Source organism: Prinia subflava, chromosome 1 (assembly GCF_021018805.1).
Source record: "Prinia subflava isolate CZ2003 ecotype Zambia chromosome 1, Cam_Psub_1.2, whole genome shotgun sequence".
Taxonomy (NCBI): domain Eukaryota; kingdom Metazoa; phylum Chordata; class Aves; order Passeriformes; family Cisticolidae; genus Prinia; species Prinia subflava.
The window spans coordinates 95452700-95462500 of NC_086247.1; the positions used below are offsets into that span (position 1 = coordinate 95452700).

General features: G+C 40.8%; 1 protein-coding gene across 4 annotated transcripts in view; it reads right to left on the bottom strand.

Annotated features, from left to right (window-relative positions):
• The window catches only part of RECK (reversion inducing cysteine rich protein with kazal motifs), a 53215-nt gene extending 44174 nt beyond the window's left edge, over positions 1-9041 (bottom strand). For 3 of the 4 annotated variants that reach the window (XM_063404235.1, XM_063404226.1, XM_063404244.1), the window contains exons 1-4: positions 8835-9041; positions 6544-6602; positions 2508-2582; positions 458-494 (exon numbers count right to left, since the gene is read on the bottom strand). In XM_063404235.1, the coding sequence (XP_063260305.1) occupies positions 458-494; positions 2508-2582; positions 6544-6602; positions 8835-8913 (250 nt within the window). In that variant the 5' untranslated portion in view covers positions 8914-9041. The remainder of the gene's footprint in view (positions 1-457; positions 495-2507; positions 2583-6543; positions 6603-8834) is intronic. The other variant, XM_063404219.1, reaches the window with a different exon arrangement.
• Between the last annotated feature and the right edge of the window lie 760 nt (positions 9042-9801).

A 9801-nucleotide genomic window follows, 5' to 3' on the forward strand; every position in this document is an offset into this window, starting at 1 on the left:
TTTGGTTCATGATCTGAGCCTCTGCACTTAAATTGTTTGCCTAATTCTTACTATCTCCCTGTGTTACTCAGTTTTTGTTCAAATCATGCTGTATCTGGAGTAAAGTCATAATTATCAACCATTTTGTAAACCAGATTAAGGTGTAATAACAAAACCAAAAAACCCAAAAAATCTTGAAAAGAAAGAAATGCTCCTATTTCCGGGATTCGTCATAGAAGAACATGTTTAATTATACAAACATATTAAATATTTTTTAACTAGGAAAAGAAAACTATTAATAAAATTCTCAGGTAACTCATTATATACTAGAGGAAACTAAACACCACACAGTTTATATTAGATGCATAATGGAAGTTAAATGACCACAAAATCTATAGGTGCAGGTGGCAGACACACTATCAAAACACACAGAGGGTGAAAAAGCAACATGATTCAATAGCCAACTGGTATTTCTTACCTGGCAAAGAAGAATTTATACAACCCCACACTTCTCTCTGGAAAGTAAAAATGCAATTAAGCAAATGCAAGTCTACAGAATAAGAGAGTTTCTAGCAGAGACAAACCAGCAATTTCAGCATTTTTTCACTGGGTTTTAAATATCTGATTGGGAGAATTCTTATGTTTAAACATCTTTTAAAGAAGTACTATGATAGAATTTGAGTACCATTTCCTTCAATAAGAGGGCTGCTATGCACAGAATCTGGAATCGATAGCAGCATTTTTCCAGATGCAGAACATAATCTAGTTATCTGGAATACACAAGCTACTCAACTGTCTCCATCAGTGCTCACAGAACTAAAATGCAACTTAGACAAAGAACAAGAGCTGACTAGGACTAAGACCTATGGAGAAGCTTATTGTCCTAGCATTCCTTCCCACCAGCTTAAAAATACCCTAAACACACATAACCACATAGAAAACAAATTTAGAAAAGAGTTTCAATCACACTAACAGAGCAATCTATACTGTCACACAATAACACATTTATCTATCATCACAGGAACCAATGACTTTCCGAAGTTGCAATGGATCTGTATTTAATGATCTAACACCCTGTGTCCTCTGTATCTGCTAAAGTTTTCCACGTTGACAAGAGCCAAAGCAAGACCAAAAGAAGATGCTACTTCTATGAGTTCCACCCCTTTCATTCCATTGACTTCCCTTATTTCATGAGGAGGTTAATGGTTGGACTCAATGATCTTTAGGGTCTTTTCCAACCTAAGTGCATCTATGATTCTAAGAAAAAAAATCACACTCTTGTGTTGACAGTTACTTTTTAAATTAATACCAGGAAATAACCTTTCCATCATGTTACTTGAAGGAATACATGCAACACAACGTCTGTAACAAGTGTTCAAGAATATTGAACATCTGATTAAATTTAAATCTATCTGCTCATCTGTGAAATGGCACCAGAACACCTGTCCAACAAGACAAGAGATATCTGAGAACAGCAAATATGGTATTGAGTTGAATGGTTAACTATTTTATATATCTAGATATTACCAATTCAGAAATATTAATTTGAGATCCACACTGGACAGCTGACTTTTCATTTATAAAGAGTTATAAAAATCATTGTGTCATTTTCCCCCTTTCACATAATTTCCAATCCTGTCTTATCAGAAGCCGTTCTCTACTATACAGATAAGATTCTACTCATCTTATTAGGGAATGAAAGATAAAGAAAACCAGTACTAAACCAAATGCTATTCATCACTTCAAAAGGTCTTCATGACAGATTTTATTCATACCAGGAGCTATCTATAACTTTCTAAGACCTTACAGCTATTGACTGACAGAAACAAAAAGCTGAAGGAACTCTGACACACAGAAGGAAAGGATCTACAAGCGAACACAATCTTGTTGTTTCTTAAATGTTATTTCCAGATTTACTACTCCTACTCATTGCCCATTTGAGCTCAGCATATGTTTCAGGCTTGCTGCAAACAGCATTGTATACTGTTTGGAAGTAACAGAAATTACCAGAAGAAAGCAGGTTTTTCTGACTGCAAAAGGGTGTCAAGAGATAAGACTTTAAAATTTACAGTCTGAATGATCATACTTATCTATTCCCTGATTAGATTGTCCTTAGAACAGGGAGCAGATTACACTCTTTTTTGAATGAAACTAAAGAACTTTAGTGACACTACATAACTTTCAGGAAACCATAATTTTACTTATCCAATAAAAATATTTCTTCAGTTTCTCAGATAAGGCCATAAACAATTTGGTGCAGCTATCAGGGCATTCCTGTCTTAGTCCAAGAGCTCATGGCTTTGTGCCATACATGTTGGAATGTATGATCCAATTTAGGTCACTATCATTAACATCCAAGTGACAATCACCCAGCACAGGTTTTTACAACATAGATAAGATTTTCATTGCATTTTATAGCTTGTACATGCCACCTTATTGCAAGTAACATAATTTATGATGGCTTTACAAAAAAAAATCCTACTTTGAGGTTCAAATGTCATTTGAAGAGCTTTTCGAGCAAACCTTACCATTGATTCTGGGCAATACTCAGGTGCTCGCTGCAGTAAGTGCTTCAAACGGGAGTCACTCTTAGAAGACAAAATCTGTTAGAAACAAAAAACATCTTAAAACATAGAGAATGTAATGTAACACCCCATACTTTTTTCAACTGATTTCACTGGTTTTAGTTTCTCTAATATCTACTCTTTGACAACTTTACCTAACAGTTAGTATGTGCAGAACTCAAATTTAAGATTTCTTTTTACGTATTTGTAGTTTTTCAAATATGTTTCACTTTTTATAGAGAAGCATTTTTTTCTATTTAGAAGAAAATGAGAACTTCCTCCTCAAACATTTCAATCAGAAAGTTTCTACTGAATGTGGAAGGGCAATGTTAACTAGAGGATTTCTGCTGCACATATCAAAATAATATACAACTCTATTCACTTAAATAACCTTCTGCTACACGTTACATGACCTTAAGCAATTAAACTTAAAACAACCCCGAAACAAGTAATTTCTGTGGAACAAGGTAGAACAAAACTGAGACTAGTTAAAGAGGCAGTCAAAACTAACATGGGAATGCATCACACCCACAGGCAGGAGCTCGCTAGACTGGATGGAATACAATTGAGGATTTTGCTCTTTTAGCAGTCTAATAATGTTTTACTTCTAAATTAAAAGAAGAAACTGGTCAACAAGAGGAATGAAAACAGACTTAATAATGTGTGATATGAAACTGGAAATTATATAACTGAACAGATGAACTTCAAAAGGAAAAGTACATTACAGTTCTATTCTAAATTTGTTCTACTTTCTATTCTAACATGATAAACTTATTGAAAGAAAATCAAGAGAACAATAGCACTTGTTTCAGAAATGAGAGCAAAAAAAGAACTGCATTAGTATTTTGACTCTTCTGAGGTCATAGAATGATAAAATAATTCAGGTTGGAAGGGATCTCAGAAGACCATTTATTTCAACCTTGTGCTCAAAGAAGGGTCAACTATGAGACGAGACCATGGTGTCCATCTGCTTATTCTTTCCATCTGTCCAGGCCCCTCTAGATGATAGTCCTGCCATTACGATTATCAACACTTCCTTTCAGCTTCATAGAAGACTCAATGAGAGTTGCCTTGTCCACGTCATTAACAAAGATCTTAAACAGGACAGGTCTCAGGGTAGAACTCCTTGGTACTCCACTTCTTACTAGCCTGCAGGCAAAGTAGGATCCACTAACCTCTATCTCGAACCTGATTTTACAACCAGTTTTTTACTCATCTAATTGTCCATTCCTCAAACCCATATGATCCTAAAATAGACACAAATACATTGAGGGAATTAATGTTTAAAGACTTGCTACAGATAACACAAATGACATCCATGCCCTTCCCCTCATCCAGAAATCCAGCCTTATCATCAAACCAGGTTGGGCAGGAATGATTTACTGACATTAAATCACATGCTGCCTTCAGCAACAGCTTCTCATTTTTCCTTCTTCAGCCTTTAACTACTGCCATAAAATGTCTTGTTGCCCCTGACATCCTCTACAAGTCTCAATTCCAGCTGAGCTTTGTCTTTCCCTATATAACCTTATTTGCCTTGGCAAAAGGTCTAAATTCCTCTAGTAAAACATTTCCCTGCTTCTACACTCTCTATACCACATCTTTTCTGCACCAAAGCTTGTTCACGACTTCTCTGTTTATCCAAATCACATTCTTGGAACATTAAGGTGTTTTTCTGGGAGCAGGGATGGACTGTCCTTATACTTAGAGGAGGATATGGACAGAGTCCTCTGGAATGGTATACAGATGAATGCTGCCAGGAAACTTATCAGTGTGAAACTTCTCAGAAATAAATTTAGGAAAAAAAAGTCAATTAAAGAAAGAGAGGCCCATTTACTCCTTGCTACAGTATCTGAGACGCTTAATCAAATAATCATGAAAAGGAGATGATACTAAAGCTAAAAGTGGAATAATATTTATTAAGAATGCAAAATAATTAGGTGTTTGAATCATGTTAGTTGACAAACAAATCTGTAATCCACGTTCTCTTTTTCAAGGGTCTCACAGTAGCTAATTTACTGGTTAGTAGAATTCCTTACCCTTAATCAAGCCTTCTTCCTTAACTGGCAGGATCCAGGGCAACATGACTGGGTGTCCCGTGCCTTTCACCCTACTCCCTGGGCTCCCGTGCAAGGCCTCCCACAATACTATCACTGGTGTCCATATAGATGAGTGAACAATGGGTAACAGTCTGAGGGTCAAAAAACCCTTGTGATTCCTGCAACATCCTAGATCTGATTCCCTGGAAACCAAATGACCTTAGCCAGAAAGTCTCATCTGCAGATGAATGCCTCCATGCCCTGCAGAAGGGAGTGTTTCTCCAGGTGGTATTGTTTACAATCTGCTGGTTAGGCCAAGATGGCTCCTCAACAAACCTCGTTCCTCCTCATCTGCTCTGAGGCCCCAAATCTAATCTGCAAGTGCATATCCAAAGACAGGCCAAGGAACTTCTTCCTCCTGTCACCTGCACAAAACAGTTAAGTTACAGAAGATGAAAATCAGTAAAATAACAGCAGACAGCTCCTTCAGTTGGCCTGTTGGATCACATCAAAGGATCAGACAGAAAACGATGCCACCAGCCCGATGCGAGGTAGCTAAGCCAGCTCCTTAGAGAATACTTTGAGGGGCACCAGTCCCGCTTCAGACTTGTTCTAGACCTCTCACCACTAAGATTCTGGATATGCTGATTATCCTAGTGGAGAGAGATTGTCCAGATGAGGCCAGATCAGCGTATCTTACAAAACCCACAGAAAACTATGTAATAATTAGAACCAGTATAGCAGAATTGGGATGGAATTTGACACTAAAAGGCTGGAGGCCTTTCATGAAGAGCCAACAGGAATTCACATGATAAGCTGGAAACTTCAAACCAGTGAAACACAAGAAAGAAATGGACAAATGATTCCAAATGCTGTATCAATGCAGCTACTAAATTCACCATTTTTAAATATATACAGGAATGGATATCTTTCTCTTATATCCAAGTTCAAACATAATTTTTAAGACTGAATGCCACACTTGTTTTTTTAATGCCATGTATAATTTTGCTTACCTGTATTCAAAGAGATAAACTCATGTTGGAAGGGCTGCAAGAATTATTATAGGAATTGAAAGAATATTTTATGCAAAGAGACTGTAAAACTTTTCCTTGTTTGGCCTAGCAATATGAAAGCTGAAAGAAGATTTGGTTGTATTAGCTAGATATATCAAGGAGGGAAAAGTGCAATTTAAAGTGAAAGCTGTGTTAGTACAATCACAGATAAATATAAATTTAATCATAACCAGGTTTATTGCTCGAACAGCCCCAAAGTGAGCAATGAAAACAAGAAAAGAGGATGAGTATGACCTAAGAACACAACTTAAATATAAAAAATTGTGTCTACATCTATGTAAGTTTTACTGATGTAAAATTCTTAAGGTAGATAAATAAATGTAACTACACACACAAAGCTGTACAAATTATTACCCACAGGTACAAATCTACACATAAGTTATGGAAAAATACTTTGTAAGCTTGAATTCAGAACAAACAGCCTTATGAACAGAGTAAGTGAGTAGATTTTTGCTGCATTCACAAAGCCATTTATCATAATGAGATGCTTAGTGGACAAACAAGAACTGGAAGGAAGAAAGAATAATACCAGCATCTTGTTCTTCAGTTTGAACTCCCCAGAACTTAGAAACACATGAGATTCATAAATTCTGCAGAAAACCTTCACCACTCTCATTTCCCAATGTGCTTATCACTTCTTGACCAAATTGTGGCCTCAGGTTGGTATTTCTATTTCTCCTCAACTTCAGCAGAACTCATTTTCCACTACAAAAGGAAAGAGGACTATAGATTTAAAACTTCTAAGTTCTCTTTTTGATACCATTACATCTTACAATTCACGTGCAGCCTCCTGACAGAGGATCATTAGCTTACAAAATTAATGTTGCTACCTCATTGTCTAAAGGCACAATTTCAACTCTGATGGAGTTAAATTTAAAACAAGTTTACCTGTTCACAGACATCACGGCACATTAAATTGTCCTTTGCACGGTAACAACAAGACAAGCCTATGGAAAAGCAGGAGAGGGAAAAGAGTAATTAAAACATTTGAAACATTTAACCATCACTTGTGAACACCACTGCACACTTGATGTTCTATCAGGACAATTTTCTGGCCCACAGATGACCATGGGAAACTTTCCTTCCCAAAAGGAATAAGAGAAAGTTCAGTTCCGAAAATGATGAAGATCTTTACAAGAAGTCTCACAGGTACCCCTGAACACTCACTGCCACCAAAATGAGATCTCATTCCCTTTCTGCCTCTAGTCACATTTCTGCTATGTAAGTTGCACTAGCTTGGCATGGCAAATTCCTTCATGCGGCAATGCAGTTTATTAACTCAGGGGAAACTTAAAAAAGAATAAATATGAAAAGTAAATAACAGCAACAAAAAAGTGCCAAAAATCTCTGGAGAGGATATGTGCCTTTGTAAATTGAATTATCTCACAGGATCTGAAAAGTGCAAGAATCAGTTAGAAAGAGGTGGTGAAGGAAATCAGAGCAGGGGCCTCTCCTCACATAGCTGCTCACTGAACTCTGTATTCTACAATCCTTGGAACAAAACCATAAATTGTTTCATTAGTGATGGATGATTAAGATTGGATCTGCCTGACTGGAAGGAAGTCATAAAGCAAACACAGATATGAACACATCAAGAGTTAAAAAAGAAAAAAAGAACTGGAGCGCTAAGAAGCAGTGCAGAAGCACACTGAAGCTTAAAGCAACATTTTTAGCATAATACTCTGCTGTGCTTTGTACCCCCTACCATTCAAATATTTTGTTCATTCATGGTTAACCTTGCAAATACAAAAAAGATTAACAGTGACTTAATATCCACTTTCATCCTCACTTTCCTGTGTTTGGATCAGTGTTTTAGAAAACAGACAGAGATGTCCTTCAAAGCTTTTACTTCCACACATATCTTCACACAAAGGATCATTTAGTGATTACAGATTTCTCCTGAGCTACATCTGAAATATGTATCACACTGATAAAACAAAAAAAACAAAAAGTCTTTTGCACAACACCTTACTAAACACATTTTGACTGAACCATCAAGAAGGAACTTGGGCATGAATTCCTTGCAATATTAGTATGTTTATCAATGGAAAGCTGGGACAGAGTATGTCATATTTCATTCCACTAGCTTTTTACTGCTTCCCTCCTAAAACTAAGCTTCACTAGAAACCAAAACTATAGAACAATGAAATGCCCATAAAAGCCTTAGTGACTGCAGTCTTCTGCTTTAAAGTATTACATGTATTTTCCAGTCCTATGACATCTATGTAATAAAAGGTGTTTTCCAATATCTGTCTTGCGCTGCATTCTTTTTCCACCGCTCTTTTTTTTTTGTCCTGTCAGGAAGTTACAGACACACAGATTCCTAGAATGGTTTGGGTTGGAAGGGACCTTAAAGATCATCTAGCTCCAAGTCCCCTGCCATGGGCAAGGACACCTTCCACTGTACCAGATTGCTTAGAGCCCCATCCAGCCTGGTTTGAACACATCCAGGAATGGAGCACCCATCCTCTGGGAAACCTGGACATGACTGGCATTCTGGACTGTCAGCACACATTGCCAAGACATCTGCGGGGAGCTATTTTACCACTATTCTTTATTAAACGCCTTACCCTCACTTTTTAAAATACTCGATACCTTGTTCGATACCACTCTTCTGCTGAAAGCAAGGAATACGAGCCCTGGAACATAGCCTGTTCTGACACTGCATATGGCAGGCAACTCAAGCGTCAGCTTTTACCCACTTGGACCATTTCAAGCCACAATCCTGGGGATTCATCCGCAGGCAGCGTGACAGCCGAAGGCACACATCCCGGCCCCGACCCGCGGAACCCGCTGGGGCAGACGAGGAGGTCTGTGCCCGTCACGCTGCCGGGCGGGATACTGGAGATCCGGTCGCTATCCAGGCTATGGAAGTACCTCTCCCCGGCTCCGGTCCTGGCCAGAGGGATTCCGGCGGGCGCTCTCCCTCCCCGGGGAGCCGGCGCAGGCACCAGCGCGGATCGGCACCGGGACGGCGCCGCTGCCGCTCCCCGGTCGCGGGGCAGGTGCGGGGCGGCGGTCACCCCGCTCCCCCGGCTCCCGCATCCCGCCCCGACTGCGGCCGGACAGGAGAGTCCCGCGGCGCCGCATCCCCTCGCGCGACACCGCCCCTGCGCCATGTTGAAAAGAGGGACCCGAGGAGCCGCCTCCTCGACCCCTCCCCCACGGTGGCTACTCACCGGCCGCCGCGGGGCAGAATAGCGGGGCCGCCGCCAGGCACAGCAGGGCCCAGGGCCACCGAGCGGCCGCCGCCGCCATGGCCGGGTCTCGAACCCGCGCTGACACCGCCCCGCGACCCCCGCCCGCCGCACTGACGGACGGACGGACGGGCGGGATCTGCCTCCGGCAGCGCCCCCCGCCAGCCCCGCGCCACCGCCCGCAGCGCCCATTGGCTGAGCCGCCCCCCAGGCCACGCCCCAATCGCCCCGCCAGGCCACGCCCCCGCCCGGCCGCCTCGGACATTTCAGCGGAGCCGAGGGTGGGGGAGTTGAGCTGCTCCTCCTCCTTCTCCTTCTCCTCCCCTTCCCTTCCCTTCCCCTCCTTCCCCTCCTCCCCCTCCTCCCCCTCCTCCCCCTCCACCTCCGTCTGAAAAGAGAACTAAGGAGAGAAGGGGGCACAGACTCGGTTGGACTAATTTATTTCTATTTATATATGGTATTTGAATTACTAAGATACTTCTAGATATCCCTTATAGAGTATTGGTTGCAGCCTTACATTACTTAAAGTGGGCTTATGAAGAGAAGGGAGAGTGACTTCTTATCCAGGCAAATAGTGACAGGACAAAGGGGAATAGTTTTTAACTGAAAGAGGAGATATTTAGATTAGATATTCGGAAGAAATTCTTTATTCAGAGTGGTGCATTACTGGCACAGGTTGCCTAGAGGAGCTGTGGATGTTAATATGGATTAAACACTGACAGTGTTTAAGGCCAAGTGGGATGGGGCTCTGAGCAACCCGGTCTAGTGAAAAGTGTCCTTGCCTGTGACACAAGATGGTCTTTAAGGTCCCTTCCAACCCAAACCATTCTGTGATACCTAAGGCAACTTTATAGCAATGTTTTTTGCTTCAAGTTACTTTGTGTATTCAGCGACTGTGAGGGAGAAGTGGCACCAAGCATGGGCTATGAAGGGGAATGACCCCTGGGCT